The sequence below is a fragment of the Rattus rattus genome, chromosome 1 (genome assembly GCF_011064425.1).
Source record: "Rattus rattus isolate New Zealand chromosome 1, Rrattus_CSIRO_v1, whole genome shotgun sequence".
NCBI lineage: Eukaryota > Metazoa > Chordata > Mammalia > Rodentia > Muridae > Rattus > Rattus rattus.
In genome coordinates this window covers 15,040,889-15,060,782 of record NC_046154.1, presented here as the reverse complement: position 1 = coordinate 15,060,782, position 19,894 = coordinate 15,040,889, and the positions used below count along the sequence as shown (strand labels likewise).

Below are 19,894 nucleotides of genomic sequence, written 5' to 3'. Positions count from 1 at the left end.
TTGCTAAGGCTTCGGGTTCGTGCATTTTCCTGGCTGCTGGGAGGGGCCGGGATGGAGTCTGTGTGTCCGTAGGACATACTGTGTCAGTGGGGTTAGCAACAGCCACGAGTCCATGCTTCCGAGGATTAACTGCAGGGTGTGTAGAAGGAACAATTCCAGTTGAAGAAGTAAAAAAAGGGTACGCCAGAGTTTGGCTGGGTGGGTGAATCAGAAAACTGTGACACTGGACAATGACGGGTGTTTTCCTGCCCACGTGAGGGTCTCCAGGGACCCTTTTTCCTGGACCAGTCAGTCCCCCTTACTGCAGCCAGTCAACTGATTAATTAAATAACACGTTATAAAACTTTAAAAACGGGGCATTTACAATAGGGTCCATAAATACGTGCTTTTAAAAGTGTCTACATACATATTTACAGAGTTGCAATATCAACCATAGTAGCCCTGAAAAAAGGCAGCCCCTCTCTGGTGTGACAACTCTCCCAAGTTCTGTCCTCCCACTTTGACAGGTAGAGACTAGAATGGAGCTGAGGAAACAGTACCAAAATTGTCTCAGGCATCCTCCGCCCCAAAGGCACAAAACCCAAAAACCTCAGTGACCAAGGTCCGTGTTCCTCCCAGACTCCAACTGCCCACCACAGCAGGGGTCAGCCCTGCCCTTCCCTGGCAAGCGGTTTGAAAATCACCTGTTCAAAACCTCCTGGGGTTGTTTGAACACATCCTTTTACTTATTTCCCTTTTTCCATTGTTTTTTTTTTTTCTTTGCTTCTCTTTGCAGCGAACTTGCAAGGTTCAGATGCTAATGGTGTAGGAGGTCCCACCAGAGGAGACAAAGTAGGCACACCTTCACCCTAGTGTCCCAAAACACTGCTTCTTCTACCTCAGGTCTGAGAATGGGCACAGAGTCTGTGTCCTGGGCGCGCGGCTCCCGGGTTCCCAGGGGAGACTTCGGAGCAGTGGACTCTAGAACCTCAAAGGAGGAAATGACTTGAAAGCTGGCGGCTCCAGTTGCTTAGGGAGAAAAGGGGGGTTTCCTAGTGCTAGGGCCGAGGTTCAGGCTCAGCCCTGATGGATCTATATGCTATCTGCTATTGATTCCCAGAGACAGTGTGGGGAAAAGGTCGGTGAGGGCAGGGGGGAGGGGTGGCATGAAGGGGAGCTTGACCTCTGAAAGGTTATCCTTAGATAGGCCCTCTTCCCCACCCCTCAGGGCCAGATCCAAGTCCCAGCGGTGGCAAACGGACAGCTCAAGAAGCACAAAGCAGGGCCAAGGAACTCTTTAAAAAAAATTGCATAGAAGGAGATGCCCTCCCGGGCAGGATGGCTGCACCACAGAGCACGGTTCTGGGCCACGTCCAAGGATCATCCAGAGGATGACGGGAAACGGGAAGGTCCTGCTCCTGAGGCTGGGACCTTGGCTTGAAGACCACACACATGCACCAGCACACACACACACACATTCTCATTCTCATTCTCATTCTCATTCTCTCTCTCTCTCTCTCTCTCTCTCTCTCTCTCTCTCTCTCTCTCTCTCTCTCGTTCTCTCACTCTCACAACTGGGAGAGGTCAGTGCTCTCTGCAGGGCAGACTGCTGGTCCCTTTGGCTTCACTGATTCCAGGTCACTTCAGGTGCTGAGGAGAGACAGAAAGAAAATGACAGTGGTGGCCAGTACTCGCTGCCGTCCGTAGTGATCTACGCTTAACCATTGCATTAAGCAGTTTCCTGAAGTAGGGCGGACGTATGGGTAAAACCCCCATTGGATATATTTTCCCGGCATATATCCAGCATCAGATGAAGATGCAGAATGTGACCCTGACCCGTCCCGAGCCACCGCCCTCACGGCACCTCCCCACAAACAGCCATCATCCTGGTTTGTAATCACTGTAGATGGCCTGCCTGTCTCCCTGAGTTCTTTCCTCCCACGGCGCTGAGAACCTCCCTCACTCTAGCCACGAACCCTCACCTCTGGGCTACATCCTCAATCCCTCTTGACTTTGAGACAGTTTCACAATGTGGTCCAGGGAGACTTCAAACTCAAGAAATCCTCCTGCATCAGCTTTCCAAGCATCTGGAACTCTTATCTTGCACCACCGACCCTAGCTCATTTTTAAAAACTTAAACAGGGCATCGAGCTGAATGGCACCTAAGCTTCTGTGTTTCAGTTTACTTTGCCTGTGAAGTTCTGGGCATGCAGTTACAGCTCTGTCTGTCTGAATATGCTGCATTTCTGTCCATCTGTCCATGTGGCTGTAGCTCTGTCCACGTGCTGCTCTGTGGAAACATGCTACATCTGTCCGTCTGCTCTGTGCTAATGCCCAACTCAGGCGCTCCCGGTGGGTCAGCGATGCTCCTGGAGTGACACCACTGGAACATCCTGTGTGTGTCTAGAAGCCATGGATGACGCGCCTATGCCAAGGTGACCTTGGCAGAGGCACTGCTAGGCCCAAAGGAGCCAGGAGGTCAGTTTTGGCGGACACTAGTGGTTGGTTCTCCCTGTGAGTCAGTGTTGCCCCACACGGTCTCTGAGGCAGATAGCACAGACTCTCATGCATCATGGAGGAAGCAGGCTCATAGAGGACCAACTTCTCGTGAGATCACGGGGAATATAAGTCCTCAGTCCTCAGAGTGACCTGTTCTCCTGCATGCACGTGGGCAGATCGCCCTCACCGGGCACAGTCACCTATGGTTCACCACCATCCATGCTGGAACTCAAAGGACCAGAGTTCTAATACACATCCTACCCGTCCATTTCCCTCTTGAAACAGGAGGGTGCTGACCTGCGTGTTATCATCTTGAGCTGAGATTCTATGTCACAGACGATACAAACCTTTCTGCACCTGTGTGCAGTAGGCTCTACAACGAACTGTGTCTCCCTAGAAGTCCTGTGTTGTAACCAAATCCCTCAGTGTGATGGACCAGGGCCTTTCAGAGATGGTTAGGGCCCCACCATGTGAGGATGTGCTAAGAAAGAAAGAGGGACCTCACCAGAACCGACCATAGCAACCTAAACGTTGTTCTCTGACCGCTACATACACATGTGCATACTGACCTCTACATACACATGTGCACATACACACAATTCTCTGGATTATTAGATTTGATATCTGATATTTCCATATGTGTACATAAGGCATTCTGGTGACTTTACCCTCCTTTACCCTCCCTTGTCTCCCATCTGCCTCCTTTCAAGTCTCTCTCTTACTAAGTTCCTTTTCAATCTTCACGAGTTACTGTTTTGAGACCCACTGAGTATAACCAGGACTGTCTGTGTGACTCTGGGTTTGGACGTCTCCACTAGAGACGTCTACTGGAGCTCACCAGTGGGTACTCAACGGACGGCACTGACTCCCCACGTCCCAGAGTCTATAAGTGGCCACTGCTTTGGTAGCGGGAATACAAGCGCCGAAACCTCCTTTGCGTGATTGAGGGTTGGCAGGCCTGGCGTGGGCAAGCATGTTTGCACTGATCCCATAGCTGGACCAGCTGTGTTAACAATTTGAAAAGAACCATCTTATTGCCTGAGTCTGTTTGGGATGCTATAGCAAAAATATCATCCGATGGGTTTGCCCCTCACCCCTCTGGAGGCTGCACAGATGCCCACATATGTAAGTAGAAACTTGGAAAATTTGACTTGTGGCCCTAACAGCCAGTGGATGGCGTAGGCAGGGTTTGAACCCTGGTGGTCCAGATTCTACATGCTAAGTCACAAAACTCATGCTTGCAGGAGGCCCGATTGCTAGCCTTGAGGGTCCTTGACATACCATCCCTCTCACTCACCCACTCACCCACCCACCCACCCAAGAGCCACTGAGACGGTGCCAGGGTGCCTCTGCCTCCTACCTGTTAAGGAGCAGACAGAGTGCCTACTCTTTGAGGAAGGGTCCCTGGAACGGAGTTGCTGCGGCGGCCTTGACCTTTCTGCATTGTCGGGTGATGTAAGAGGCTGTTGATGAGCCGCATCGAGACGCCAGGCGGAGACTGTAGCTGTGTGGGAAGAAGGGCACAGGTCACCATCAGGAACCGGTTTGGGCCCCTAGCATCGCTGAAGGGGCAAGGATCGCTTTGCTGCCCTTACCTCCCTGGCCCACACAAGGTGGCACTTCCTGCATGTTTGTGCCCGGCATCTAGAAGGGCGATACAACTTCCTAGTGGAAATGTGTTTTACTTCTAAAGAAGCATTTGAAAGAGAGATGACCCCACCCATTTCTCATCCTCTTCTTCCGCACAGCCAGCTTGTGCCTAGCTGGACTCCCAACTCCGCTGGGAAGGCTGCCCTCTTGGCCTCCTGTGAGCCCAGACCACGCCCCATCCCTGTTGTCTCCACACCGCAGCACTCTGCACCCTGAACTGCTACTGTGCGATATGGAGCTGCCCTCCTCCTGCGGTGCCAAGAGCTCAAGGTCCCGTCTTCTTAGCTGCCGCTGCTGCACCACTGGAGTAGGAATGGCTGTGTGTGCCAGTAACTCCAGCAGCCCGGGAGGCTGAGGCGGGAGGATCGTGAGACTGCAGCCAGCCTGAATGATGCCGTAAAGTGAGCCTCTGTCGCAAAATGAGCAAATGTCCAGGGTGCTTGCCCGACGGTGCGAGGTACTTCATACACCCCAGTCCCTTCCTCCCAGGAGCTACTGACTCTGACCCTTAGCATCCTCAATTGACAAGGGGAAAACGAAGGCATGAGAGCCCGCGGCCGTTGTCTTTCTGGGCACAGAACAAGGGGTGAGCATGGCTTGGGTGAGAGTGGGCAGGTGAGGTGCAGAAGACGGAAGTGGGCGGGGCAGGCATTTCTCTGGTTCACCTGCTTGAAGGGTAACCTCCGGGTACCTAGGGGAGCCAGAGATAGGGACAGGGCCCTCCCCGGCTCTGGCAAACAAGAGGGTGGGAGTCAGTTTTATTTAACCAGGACATGTTTGCCAGCATCTGGAGGTATTTGGGTTGTCACACTGGAGGGGTGTGTGTGTGTGTGTGTGTGTGTGTGTGTGTGTGTACATTGCATATGGTAAGCAATGCTCAGGGAAGTTATGAAACACCCCACAGTGCACAAGGCAGCAAACAGCTATACAGCCAAAGTCTAACCCAGTAGTGCCCCTTAGGAACAAGGGATCTTCCCCGAGACAACCCACCCCCCGTGGGTGCCTGAGACAGCACTGAGCCCAATAAACAGTATGGTTAGTCCCACACATGCAAGCCGTGGTAAAGTGCGACTTAGAAATCAAATGAGCCAGGCCTGGTGGCTCATGCTTGTAACCCCGGCACACGGAAGCTGAGGCAGGAGGATCACATGAGTTTGGGGTCAACCTGTGCAACAGTTTCACATCAACCTAGGCTAGCGTAAGAACTGTGAATGTTCATTCTCTTGATATCTCGCTGCACGTTCAGCTTCCCTCTGAGAAGCCTTGACAGCTACTCTTTGGCATCTGTGACCATCCTTCCTTGTGAATCTGTCAAACATTCACAATCAGCCCCTATCAGCAATCACGGAAGCCTTGCAGGGCCCCCATTCCTCTCCCAGGTTCCTCTCCTCACAAGGAGGCAGCAAATACAGCCGTTACCACAAGGGGGCGCACTTTCTCCCCAACCCAGGGTTTCCACCCTGGTGTTTCCCAGCAACCAGCAGAAGGGCCCTCTCTGTCATTCCCAGGGCATCTTTGGCAGAAAGGGAAGACAATTGCAGCCACACTCGCATGGTTCCTGTAAATCCCACATCTTTCTCTCTGGATCCTCCACCCCAGGAATCAAAAAGAGCAAATGATTCCACGTTCATTTCATAGGTAAGAAAATGGAGACATTACTCAAGGGCAGGGATTTATTCTTGGGATGGCAGCGCCAAGGTCTTGAACTCCCCGACTGTGGTGGACACCAACCAGGGTCACCACCTTGGTGTCCCCCCTTAAGTCTGAGGTTAAGATTCGCCTGCAGGACGGACTCCTTCCTGGCCTTGGGAGGTTAAGTGCCGACAGCCACTCTGGAAGGAGTTGGTCTCCGAGCTAATCTAAGCATCAGATGAGTTCTGGGGCCCGGCTGCTGGTAACTACCACCTCGTGGTCCTGGAGCTTAGGAAGCCAAGGTCGGAGCCCAAGCCTGACATTTCTGAGCTAAGTCTCACTGAGCAGACACCGTTTCCACGCAGAGGGGACATCACGTGGACATTTGGGAAGCCCCTAAAATTCAGATCCTGGCCTCAACTTGTGACACACATCGGCTCTTTCTTGGCAACCGGTACTCATCCTGAAAGCCAGGCCCACGGGGGTCTTCCTGTCCCCTCCTCTGCTGCTGTTGGGGACTGTCTGGCTCACCTTCTTCCCTCAGTCCCTACCATGGACCACCTCTCTCCGGGTTTCCTGCAACGTTCCTTCCTCATGGGGCTTTTCCTGGCCACAGTGGCCTCCCTCCGGATCATGACACCCCTTCACTGCCCTTCACCCTCCCACTACCCTCAGGACAAGACCACCTTTTCTCCATTACTTAGGATGTACAGGATCCAGCCCTACTGACCTCCTCGCCTACCTCTGTCAGTTCAGGGTTCACCGCTTCAGCTAACCAGGCCAGAGGGTTTTGGAGCGGCTGTTTTCGAACAGCTAAGAAACAAGAGTCGTGTCCCTAAGATTTCCATTCAAGCATCTGACTTCCCTGAAAGCAAAACTGTGTTGGGGGCGGGGGCCGAGGGGGACTTTCTCTGTGCCTCACACACACTGGCTCTGCTCAGAGGGGTGCACCACCTGCAGCATGCACAAGGTGCCTTCTGGAAGCTGCGTTTCAGGAGCCAAGTCCAGAGGTCTCATACACCATGCAGCCTACCCCAATCTGTTGGGATAGATGGGACGGTGCAGATACTACAGACAGGGCCCCTTACCCACACTTGGCGCTTAGGCAAGGCTTGGAAAAGTCAACCTGCTTGTGGTGGGCAGGACATATTCACTCTCTCAGGCCAGCACTTCTATTTCCTGTGTACTCTGCCGGGCTCTTCAGTCTGTCTGGACACTCTTCCCTGCAAGACCGTCACCTGACTCCGCCTCCTTCCTCTGTTAAAAAGTGTACCTGACCCCTCCTGGAAGGTCTATAGGCGATTAATAGTTGCTGGAGGGCACGGAGACATTCTATTCAGTGGTGTAGCCACTGTTAAGGAGACCATGATCCTGTAAATAACCCTCACCCATACTCCTATAAGCAACCCTAATGGCACCCTATGAGTGGGTCGCAGAGGAAGAGAGACAGAGAGAGATGGAGAGACAGAGATGAAGAGATAGGACAGAGAGGGAGGGGAAGAAAAAAATAAAAGGAGGAATAAGGAGGAGAGGAAGAAGAAGAAAGAAGAAAGGAGAAGGAGGAAGAGGAGAAGGAAGAGAAGGAGGAGGAAGAAGAAGAAGAGGAAGAGGAAGAGGAGGAGGGGGAGGAAGAGGAAGAAGAGGAGGAGGAAGAGGAGGAGGGGGAAGAGGAAGAAGAGGAGGAGGAAGAGGAGGAGGGGGAAGAGGAAGAAGAGGAGGAGGAAGAGGAGGAGGGGGAGGAAGAGGAGGGAGAGGAAGAAGAGGGGGAAGAGGAGGAGGGGGAAGAGGAAGAAGAGGAGGAGGAGACAATGGTTAGTTGGGAAGAGAAAGGGGACCAGTGGGAGTCAAAAAGGGAGAGGAGAGGATAATGGGAGATGAATATGACAAATTACACTATACAGATGTATCAAAACATCATAATGAAACCTATTATCATGCAATTATGCATAACTAATATGTGCAAATTACTCACACAGACACAGACACACACACAGACACACACACAGACACACACACAGACGCACACACACACACACACACACACACACACACACACACACACACACACACACACACACACACACACAACACACACACACACACACACACACACATACACACACACACACAGACACACACACAGACACACACAGATACACAGACACACACAGAGACACACACAGACACACACAGAGAGAACAGATACACAGACACACACAGACACACACAGACAAACACAGACACACAGACACACAGACACACACACACACACACACACACACACACACACACACACACACACACACACACACACACACACACACACACACAGCATCCAGGCTTCTGCCCTCTGGCCTACAGAGCAACAGCTCTGTGTCCAAGGGAGTTGGGTTCTAGGGCTCTGGCCTCAGGCTACTGTTCCTTTACAGCTCCCAGGAGTCTGTGGGAAAGAAACCCAGGTAAGATGGTATGTCCCGGAGAAACGGGAGGGAGGTCGGAAGCAGGGTGGGAGGTGGAGATGCAGAGAGGTGACACAGGGACGCAGAGGAGCAGCCAAGTCTCAGGCTGTCAGCAACCCATGGTCCCTGAGGGAGTTCGTCTGCTTGTTTGTCCTGGTTGCCTCTCTATAAGGTGAAGGAGCCCCAGTGGTTACCCTGGTGCCCAAGCATCACCAAGCCTTGGGGAGCTGGGGAAAGGTGAGGTCACAACACCTGAGCTTTCTCGGGGATAGGGGACAGGGGACCTGAGACCAAGGTGAAGTAAAGCCACAACAAAAACTACAAAAACAAAATCCCAAAAGGGAGCTGGGGTGCAGCTCAGTCGGCAGCTTGATGGAAGCTGCGGGTTCAAGTGTAGCAGCACATAAAACCCAACGTGGTGGCACTCTGCTGGGGAGGTAACTCGACCGGAAGCTCAAAGTCGTCCTAAGCTGCAGCAGGAGTTCGAGGCCACCTTGGGCTATCCCAAAATAAGTAAGTAGAAGACGGGTAATTCTATCAGTAAGTTCTTTTTTAAAAGATACCAAGTCACTGAACAAATTCCAAAGACAAACACTGCCAAGTGGCGTAGGAAAGAACCGCATCACCTTCACTGTCCGGAATGAGGTGGCCTTCGCACGTGAGGAGACGTGGCAAACCCAAGGACAATCCCCAGCTTCCACCACAGAGGTTCCTCCCACAGCTCCGGAAACCTGCCCACCACGCCCCTCTTGAAGCCACATTCCCAGACCTGATGCACACACAGATCGTTCTCCAGCACAGCAAGGGGCCCGGAAGCACAGCACAGCGCCCAGGGTGTGAAAGCCTGGCTCCTTGGGCGCATGTGTGGCACACATAGTCACAAGGCAAACAAGCACACAAGACCTCTCAGCCCACAACGGTTAAGAGATCGACATGCACAGAAACGAAGGCGGGAGGGAGTCAGAGGGCAGGCAAGGGCTTCGAAGTCTGAGGAAAGTTTGAGATACAACTGTGTGTGAGCGGCCAACCACGGATCTCAAAAGCACTTGGTTCTTACAGGTGCTTGTGCAGATGCCCTGAGGTGAGGCGTCTAAAACACCAGAGAGGTGATTGTAGGCCCAGAGTGAAATGACAGCTTGCTTGTCCCTGATGTGGGTTTCCAGGGCCAGTACTGGGGAGACCAGCTGGGAGGCACTTGATGCCATCCAGGGAGAAGTGATGGGGAAAGGGGGCTGGCCTTTGTGGCTTGCTGGAGGCTGAGCTGTGAGAAGCCGCAGCTTTGGACATACTGAGGTCATGGCAGAAGGAGGGCAGGCAACGACAGGGCTGGACATAGGGGTGTGAAGAGAACGTGCACTCCAGCTTAGCTCCAGAGCAGGATGAGTTCATATCCTGCTGCTGTGAGTCCTCAGGGGACTCCAGGGAGAGCCACGACAGTTGGGAGCAGATTCAACTTGAAATGCTGGATGGCTGACCCAAGCAAGACCCAGATGAGAACATGAATCTGGGACTTGTCAGAGCCCGGAGATGAAGGGAGGGGGAAGGGGTCCAGGGACCAAGGGTGCAACGAGATGTGGGAACGGTGAGAATGAACCGCATCAAGGTATAAAGTATCTTAGGGACAGGTAACAGTGGCCACCGTTAGAATAGTATAACACCAAAGCCCAGGACCACCAGACATTCAGTCTCTCAGAGGCCGTGTTAACCTGGAGAACTGTGATTCCACAGCTCAGAGATAAACGCTCAGCAGTAGTGACTTCAAGAGAGGGCTGAGGGGAAAGCACATGTAGGCACAGAGACTAGGTCGTGGGAGCAGGGTGAGGACCTTGGAGGGAGCACCTGACTTAAAGGGGACAGGAGTTCTCCAAGGCATGAGGTTGGCTGCTGGGGTCTCTGCCTGCCCTTCACCTGGTTCACACCTCTCTCTCTGTCTCTCTGTCTGTCTCTGTCTTACACACACACACACACACACACACACACACACACACACACACACACACACACACACACACATTAAGCCTATCATCATTGTCTTACCGATCTCTATAAATTCGTGGCACGGTTCTGTGGGAATCAGTACTGGACTTCCTGTATTATGCCAGAGGTGGAGGAGAGGGACAAAGGCACAGAAGCTGGAGTCAAGAGAAAACAAAACCGAAACTCCCGAAATTCCCCGGGTACTGAGTGAAGGAGCCACCAGACTCCTCCAGGAATGTTGGTCACTTGGTCTTACCCATTGAAGGTACCTCCTTGTAGTCCAGGAGGTCCCTCCCGTCCAGAGCTTAGCTCTGCTTCTGACTTGCCTTGGGGCCTCCAAAAGATCCCTCAACCTCTCTGAGCCACGGTAGACTCAACTGCAAAATAAATACCTCAAGGAGAGGCGGTGGTTCAACAGCATCCGTGAGGGTGCTATTTTGGGTCCCTTGCAGGAGTTCCTTTATCCCCTGCCCTGTAAGGCACGGAGCCATGATCCCGTCTTATTGGAGGAAAGAGAAGGTTCAGAGGGGTGGGGGCACTGGCTGGCAAAGTTTACAGGGAAGCAGTGGAGATACGAATCCAGAACCCTTTGTTCCTGAGTCTGTGAGCACCCCTGACACAGGCTTGGCAGTGGTGGAGATGATGGGTTCCTCAGTGTGGGGGTTCCGCTGCTCTAGATCTTCTGACCGACCTCAAGGAGCAAGCTAGGTCTGCTTTGAGCTGTCCCTTTCCCAGCTCAGAGGAAGCCGGGAACAGAGGCTCTCTAACCCAGACGCTCAAGGGAACCCCCGGTAATGCTTAAAACACCCAAGATAGGGCTCCAAACCTTAGATATTTGGACTTGGCTTTCCCCTCTCCCATAGCTCAGCACTGGAAACTTGAGAGCAGGCTCTGAGAGCTGACAAGCTACCTACTTCTGCTCAAAACGAGGTCTCTGGTCTGGCAGCACAGTAACTACAGAAGTTAAGAACCAACAGCCCTGGGCCAGAGGCCTTAAAAGAAACCGGGGTGGGGGGAGCAGGGGAGTCTGGTACCCTGCATCTGTGGAGACCCGCAGCTGAGGACGGGTAGGTGGGGCCCGGCGTGCAGAGACTTTCTGATCTGGATTGGGGCTGGTGTCCAGCAGCTGTAAACAAGTTTCTCTCTATGCAGGAGTGGGGAAGGAAGGTGAGGCCGCCCCGGAGGGGCAGAAAAACACTGGCCCTCCTGGGTGACCAGATGGCTTAGCAGGTTAAAACGCATGTGACGTAAGCTTGAATAGCTGAGTCTGATTCCTGAGATTTTACATAAAAACGCCCAGATGTAGCGGTGTGCATCTGCAATCCCAGCACTCCTACAGGGGGATGGCACCAGGAGACTCAAGCGGTCACTACCAAGTCAACTAGGCAGTGTCGTGGAAACAAGAACAATCTTGTCTCAAAGTGAGGTAAGTGGAATGCACCATGAAATGAGCACATTTACACACACACACACACACACACGCCAGAAAGAAAAGAAATTGTTGGTCCTAGATGGTTCTGATTCTTACAGGTTGGGACACCCGAGGTCTCTGTGGTCCTATGATACTGGGGTAAGCTGCAGTGGACATGGGCAGTTGGCAAACACAGCCTTTTAGTCTCCTCTTTAACACTGTCAGATGGCCGTGCCCTTTTTGATGGCTGAGGGTTTCTCCTTTTTAACAGGACCACAAGGCCCTGACCTCTCTCTCACCCAAAAGGGTCTATCTATTGAGCTCCGCCTCGTTGGGGGCCTCCAGGTCAAACCCGTTCGGTCTGGACTTGAAACGTCTGGTGTGTGGCAAGCTCCTAACACTTGACCCAGTTAACAGGAAGGCTGGCAGGACAGCCAGGCCTGAGGACCTCAGCCAAGGAAGCTGCCAGAGGGGAAACCCCTGTAGATGCCTCCCTTCCAGCCAGCTGAGGAAGAGGCTAGCCTAGGTCATGGTCAGACGGGGAAGCTGAGTCTGAGGCTGCAAGGCGCTTGGTGAAGGCAGTGCAAATGCGCCCTTGTAAGAGGGCCACCAGTGGCTTCTGACTCGCAAGGGTGAGAGCTGGTGGAGTGTAGGTCGCCCTAGGAACACAGAGGGAAGCTTGGGAGTCGGGTAATGGTCTTGTTTGGACAGACTCTCCTTTCTCTCCCAGCTGAGCCAAAACACGCCGACTGCAAAGAAAAGGGGCAGCTCAGAGCTGCTCATTTCCTACCTATGGGGCCATCTCTGCCGTGGGCACAAAGGGGGGCTCGGACAGTGAATCCTCAAACAGTCGGGAACAAATCCACGTCCAAGCTCTCTCTCTGTGCAGCTACGCCTCCAGCGTGCAGGTCCCCATTCCCAAGAGTCCAATTCTCCACGCACCTGCAGCCCAGAGTCCTGCCCAGAACACGGGTCAACAGGTCTATCTTTTACAACTCTGTGAATACATCCTCGGGTTCAGACCACTCCCACGCACCACGCCCCCTACTCCAACTAGCGCTGCCCCTTCGTTTCAGGGACATCATCTCCATAGGAACCCTGCGACTGTGACAAGTCCAGCTCAGGTAGGGAAGCCTGAGGCAGCCTAAGAATGACACCCCCGCCCCCTTCTCTTCCCCAACTTTCTCCTCTCTACATCTCTCTCAAATGCAACCTCCAGGTTCTCCTTTTTGTCCAGTTGAGTCAGAAGACACCATTTGCAACGAAGGTAAGAAGAACATAAAGACATGTGCCGGGAAAATGAAGACAACCACTGTGGAGAACCTAAAGTGGGAGGGATGGTCTTCCCTGGGCATTCCGTGGAATTTCTCTTTTCCGAGACCAAGTCCTTTGGAGATGAGAGAATGCTGATTAGGACCTGTCTTTTAAAGATGAAGATGTCAAAAGATGAGGAGAGTACCAGGGCAGAGCGAGGCTCGACCTTCACGGGGCGGGGGGGGCTAGCGGGGTGCTATTGTTGGTACAGAGGTTCTTGTGGGCTTCGTGCGTTGTCAGTGTCCGCTGTGGGACTCCAGAGCCTGTCATCAGATGCAGTGAAGATGGTTTATTGGAACAAGCTCGGAGGTGAGCAGCTCACAAAAGTCTTATTGCCCCCCACCTCCATGGAAGAAGCCTGGCGTTTCTGGCTAGCGGAGTCCCAGACACAGGTCTGGCACTGTCATTGGAAAGGCATGCTTACCAAGTGACTGCATGGGCATTAGTCAATGGGAATGGAGCTGCCGGAAGGAAGAGCAGGGACATCATGGGATGGGGGCCAGGTCCCGCCTTCTGCTTGTGTGCCTTCCCCCAAAGTCCTCACCCTGTCTGGCGCCAACCTAAACGGTTTAACCTGCTCTGCAAACTGGAGGAGACAGTGTGGCCTCGGGTCATCTGTCCCACCCTGGGCTGCTTCTCCAGCTCACTGGGTGGAGGCCTTCCAGAAAGGCTCCTCCTGGCTGGGGACGGACAACCTGGCCCAGCTACATGCTGCTTCTGACTTGGGGAATACACAGGCTTGCGGCCAAGTGGAGACAGGTATAAAATGACACTCCATTTCCTTCCCCTTACCTGCCCTTGCTAATGGCATGCTGGGGGCCTTGTTCCCTGAAATTTACTCACCCAAGAAGTGTGAGATGGGTATGCCAGCATTTCAGACGAGGTAAGCACCTCGCCCAAGCACAGACACCTGGCTTGAAGAACCAGGATTGAAGCTCAAGCAGTATAGACTCCAAGGATAGGCGACAGCTCATTACTGACCCAACTGCTTGGTTTACTTAACCCGTTGGCATTGTGTGATGTAGCCATGAGCCGGGCTCAAACACTGCACACTCAGGGGGTGCGGAGGTTTGGGGGGAAGGGATGTTCTCCAAGGAGGATTTGCTCAGGGGCCTATGCTAAGCCTCAAGAGGATGAACGTTTAGTTTTTTGTGTTAGTGTGCATGCGAAAGACAGAGGACAGCCTCCGGTATTGTCCCTCTGGTTTGGTCCACCTTGCTTTTAAAGACAGGACCTCTCCTTGTCCTGGAAGTCACCAAGGAGTCTTGGCTATCTGGCCAGGGAGCTCTAGGAATCCACCCATCTCTGCTAACCCAGGGCTGGGACATAACTGAACCATACTCGCTTTCAGGAACAATGTTACTTTCATGAATGACTCCTGGGAGGTAAACACTGGCTTAGGGGGTGAGGGTGGGGGGTGGAGGTGGGAAGGGGGGTGGCTGGGATTTACAGAGGCATCAAACTGTAACCACTGGGCACACACAGTATGCTGGAGTGACGCTAAAGACAAACTCAACCATGCCATTCTGCCCATAGCTGGTTTCACATCAAGAGGCCAGAGTGTTTCTGGGGCCTCCCCGCCTTGCCAGCCCCAACAGCGAGTGGGTGGCACACTCTGACTGAGGAGACCCGTTCTCTTCATCTGCAGCGTCACACTTTGATTCTGTCGGCTGCTTTATTACAGCAGCTCTGACTCATGGGTGTGATGGAGAAATCACCAGGATGAGTGTGACAGCAGGCTGTGGAACGAGGCCTTGGGAACCTGTTCAAACAAGGCCCAGCCGAGTGGGTACAGCTCTGTGCAAATAGGCCAACGTAGAAATCAGCCAAGGGGCTTCCTTAACCTGGGTAAAAATCAGAAGACACAGAGGAGTGTCTGCTGCAGTGTACTCTGGGTGGCAGCACCGGGAAGCGAGCCTTCGGATGCCAAGTGACGGGACTAAAGGAGATGAGCCTACTCGCAGCTCCCACACTTGGAGGAACACAACCGAAAACTTCCTAAGCCTACGTGGCCAGTTCAACTTCCTTCTTCAGGAGGCTTGGCTGAGGTCAAGACTTACCTATAAGGAAGGTCTGTGCTGGGCACCAGTGCAGACTGTGTAGGAAGCAGTCAGATGTACCCCTGCCTCTGAATTAATGACTGGTGCTACACTGTTCTGCCAGCACGCATAGCCTGTGTTGACGGATCAGCTGTCATGTTTTCTAAGCATGCGCATGTGTGAGTACAAGTGAGTGCACATAAAGGCCAGAAGACACACCTGAGTGCCATTCTTAAAAATGCTGTCCATGTCCTTTGAAATAGGTAGTTCTCAATGGCTTGGAGCTTGCCAGTTGGGCTAGACTGAATGGCTACCCAGCTCTAGTGGGGAGTCTGCCTGTCTCCGCCTCCCTGTAGGTTCTGGGGCTTGAACTCAGGCCCTTGTGCTTACAAAGCGAGTTCTTTGCCCATTGTGCTACCTCCCAAAACCACACCATGCATCCTTAATCTTGAGGACCACATTCTGATGCGCTAACCTTTAGTGCTCTTCCCTCACTAGATTTTAGTTGATCGTTTCAACAGCTCCAAGAGTCACGTTTTAACCTGGAAACTACTACAGTTAGTTTCATTAGGGGGGCTTTGAAGTGGGGTAGCTTTCACACCCTAAAAATTTCCTTTCCCTCTGCTATGGGAAGCATGGGATGGGCAGGTGCTACACCAAGCTGGCCCAAGTAATGATTCAAGTTCCTATTTCCTCTTCAGAAAACTGCAAAAGGACAGAAAAGCCAGAGAACCCTCAGTTCTGACTTTAGGAGAGCCCTGGACTTGGACGCTATCCCTGACTTCCCCGTCGCCAGAGGGTTATGAAGACGAAGAGAAACGTGCATGAAAGAGACTGACAGCTGGACTCTACCCTAGACCAAGAAGACACAACAAAAGCAAGAGGAATGCAGAATTAAAACTGAAAGGAAATTACATGAAGAGTAAGAGGGAAAGGACTCCATAGTCCGCTTACAACTCATTTGGGAGGCTAATTTCAAAGTCTCAAGCCTTATGGTTTAGCCTATCTAGAATTTTCCAGAATTTTCTAGAAGCTTCCCAGGGCTCTGGGTCAGCCACAAAATGGCTCTCTCAGTTTCTTAAGCCGAAATCAACAAGACTGTTCATACTCTGGCAAAACACTCCCTCTCACCTAAGCAGGTCACATACAGCTCAGAATGTCACCAGACAGTGGCTCCCAGTGCCACTAATGGGCTTTAAAGAATATTAATGCTTAAGGACAGCAACACAAGTCATTTTGCACAGCAGTTACTTTAATCGCCACGCCCGGGCTCCATCCAAGCGCCACTGGAGACAAGCAGCAGCAGCCTTTCTTCAGCAGCTTCCTCCCTCCAAAAGTCCCTCAGTGACTGCCGCCGGGAGACTGCTCAAAGCACATGCCGTCTACTTCACATGGAGCCAGTTCCTGAATGTCACCTGGCAGTCACCCAGTGACACCACCCAAGATTATGTTACTTTGGTATTTGATATCCAGTGGGTGTTGACAGTTACTACCAGACCTTCTCAGGAGCCCGTGTCACCTGCATTAACACGCGTGACCCCCATGGGTGGAGACCTTGTTGTGTAGTGCTCCTTACTGACAAAACCAAGGAAATCTTAGTAGTTCAGCTGGTTCTCCCAACTCCACTCCACTGAAACAAAACCGAGTTCTGGACAGTGATGTGTGTCAAGCTGCCATCAAAAGGCGTTATATGGTTTTTAATATAACTAGGTGGCTCCGTGCTGTAGATCAGACTGCCAGCTGTGGGGTCCCCTTACTAGTGTGGAACAGGATTCAAGGATCACTTCTCCCTCTGGGTTACCTGTATGGAGAATTCTACTTGCCCCAGGTCCCAGGAGAACAGAGAGTGAGCTCCCACTATACATTCATGAGAGATGCCACACAGGGGGACAGTGGCTACTTTTGCTCAACAGGACTGGCTCATTCCACGAGTCATCTTTAAGCCCAAGGGCACAGGAATGCTCTCTGGTTCCAGAGTAAGATGCAGAATATAGCCTGATACCTGAGGGCATACACTGATGTTTTCTAATTGTCAGGGGTCAGGGGCCAGACTGAACACATCCAGTCATTAAATGGAAACAGAAGCCATCTGGGTTAGCAGTGGCTGTCCCTGGTTATAATATGTCAGAAAAGGACGCTATGACCACAAAACTAAATCCAGGAGGCTTACATGACTTCACCCCAACAAGGAATACTGAAATATATCTCAGCAGAAGCTACTCTTAAAACAATGTTGGGACTATGTCCAAAGGCTGACACACATTCTTGTTGCTTACGTGTGCTGCAAATTGTACGTCTCTCTGACAAGAGTCCTGTTTAAAATTTACATTTAGATTGATGCTGACTCAACACATTATTAAAGTGGAACTCCAGTAGATATAGTAAATGTCTGAATACTGACAGGAGGTCCTGCTTGGACCATACACCTACACTTCTTCAGCTCCCTAAAGACATTACAGTCTTGCCCATCCAACAACTCGTGAGACTTAATCACAGCCCCCCCCGAGAAGTGGCTTCTTTAGCAAGCTTTCGGCTCTGGTTTGTTGGCTGACCACTAATGTCTTCTTTAAGATGTTTACGTTTACGTGACATCTGCCTGGATTTCTTATCACTTCCCATCCGAGGCTCAAAGTTGAATCTTGATTTTTGGAACTGCATTAAGTCACGTAAGCTTAACCCCGCCCCATCTCTAGTTCTCAGGATTAGTCAGAAAGTAAGTGAAGCTTACAGAGACCCTTAAGGCCCTAAACACCCTTGTTACAACATGGAGGAGGGGAATGATGGTTTAGTTCCCGACACGTGACAGCTCACAACTGTTGCAGGTACGCACTGCACCTACATAAACACAGGCAAAACTCTCACAAGACAAACTTCAAATCATCTTAAAACAACAATACCACCATAGGAAGATCTGCGGCAGTTTGCTGAGGAGCCTCTACTGGCCTTCCTTTTGGGGCTAACACACAGCTGACAATGGCCTCTGGCAGTCTTTGGCTGACGTAAGAGTCACTGTCAAACGATGCTAGCGATGTCTGCGATGCTAACAAACTTGATCACATGCACTTGGCTCCTACTGCAGTCAATCGTTGATGAAGCAAAAGGTTCCCCCCCAAAGGATGTCAGTGTGATGACAAACTGCCTAGTCTGAAGGGAAGGACTGAAGGACAAGGGGGCTGGGGCAGAACTGCCCTCTGTCCCTCAGCCATAGTGTTCCTTTAAAAGAAGTGGAACTGAAACCTACCAAGACGATCCAGGGGGACCGGAAGGCAACCCTAATACTTCTGGAAGAGGAAAGGGATACTGGGAAGGGAGGCCAAGCAAGTAAGTGATGAGCATGGAGCAGTGGACAGAAGGCACAACTGAGACTAGTTTACAGCAGCTGACACCTTTCTTAATCACAGTCACAAACCCCAAGGTTTGTCGGACTCATTTTTTTTTCCTGTATGACACTGACTGCTTTCGTACTCAACACGGATCTATTATTTGGCATTCCACAGCACCACTCACGTAAAGCCCTGGGTCAAACAGGTCTGTGGCAGGTAGGCTCAAGGTATAGAAAAGAGACTTGTGCGCACACCCCTAAGTCCCTGATTCAGAGTTCAGGAATGACTCCTGCAGAGCTCTGGCAGGATGGTCGTAAGGCACCGTGAGGGTCAAGAACCCAGAGCCCCAAAGATCGAGCTACACACTCAACTCTCGTGCGTGTGCTGAAATTAACCAAAACGTTTAAAGCAGAGACTGACTGAACAGCACTCCTGGGTCTCACAGTCTATGTTGATGAGAGGTTGGCTAAGGGAGAGCTCTTCCAGTGAATTGCAGAGGCCCTGGGCTAAGCCAGAAGGGACATGGTTCTCTCATAATGGGCTGTCCACACATTCTAGCAGAAATGTTCTCAAGCTAGTGTCAGGGAAGAAAGGCTAGAGGCTAACAGATCTGGAAAGCCAACAGGCAAGTCCTAAGGGCACCTGAAGGTGGCCCGGATATTCACGTAATCCTCTCTATCTATCTATCTACCTGGGTTCTGATCCAATTTCAAAGTGAACTACCCTCTATGAAATTTCTTATGGATGTCAGTCAAAGCAAAGCAAACCTCAACATGCAATCGAGTGCCACATGAGCCCTGATGTCAGTGAGCACTGATACAAGTATGAACATCTGAGTTCCTGAGACAGCAACACTCAAAGTTGGCTCTATCTTTCCTCTCACTCAGTTTTGGGGCAATACTCCAAATATTAAGATTTTAATTAACATTTAATTAAGAGACCACACCCTTGCTCTTTGCTCTCTCTGCTCTCCTGTCCTCTCTGTCCCTGTCCCTTCTCTCCCCACCCCCTTCCCTCCATGTGCTCAGTGCCCGCCTTTGTTCCTCCCCTCTTCTACTATCCTCCCATTAAACCTTTCCACCTGGGGGGGGAGGGGAGGGATGAGGAGAGACCACTGGGAAAACACAGGCTTATGGCAGCTTTGCTGGGTTCTGGTTTTTCTTCTGAGACAGGGTCTTACCATGTACCCTTCCTTCCTAGTCTCAAACTTAGACTCTAAACTAAGTTGGCTCTAGAAGCTCTCCTCGCCAGGAAATATCATCCCGAGGGAGCTTTCAAAGGCTGTCACGGGGTTCATCACTGGAAATGACATGAGGAGCCTTCCAACAGTGAGAGGGACAGAAGGCTTCAATAACTGACCTTTCTAATGTTTAGAAAATATTTCACTCTGCATAAAGGGTGAGAGCTCTGGAATAGAACAGCTCCCCCAGACAGACTCGGATGGCATGGCTTCTTGGGAACTGTTCCATTTGGCAAATGTGTCTGAGGTTCCAGCGCCTGTCAGAGCCAGGGATGCCATGGAGAATGGGAGAAGCATACCCTGTTCTTTACCAGTGTGGGTGGGACAGTACACAGATCCAGCAGCAGTCCATTCCTTGCTTTCTGCATACT

The 19,894-nt window shown here is 51.7% G+C and overlaps 1 protein-coding gene across 2 annotated transcripts in view; it reads right to left on the bottom strand.

Annotated features, from left to right (window-relative positions):
• Window positions 1–1,495: 1,495 nt before the first annotated feature.
• The window catches only part of Prdm2 (PR/SET domain 2), a 105,447-nt gene continuing 87,048 nt past the window's right edge, over window positions 1,496–19,894 (bottom strand). For both annotated transcript variants that reach the window (XM_032895066.1, XM_032895061.1), the window contains 2 exons: window positions 3,839–3,982; window positions 1,496–1,629 (listed from right to left, as the gene is read on the bottom strand). In XM_032895066.1, coding sequence (XP_032750957.1) covers window positions 3,862–3,982 — 121 coding nt within the window. In that variant the 3' untranslated portion in view covers window positions 1,496–1,629; window positions 3,839–3,861. The remainder of the gene's footprint in view (window positions 1,630–3,838; window positions 3,983–19,894) is intronic.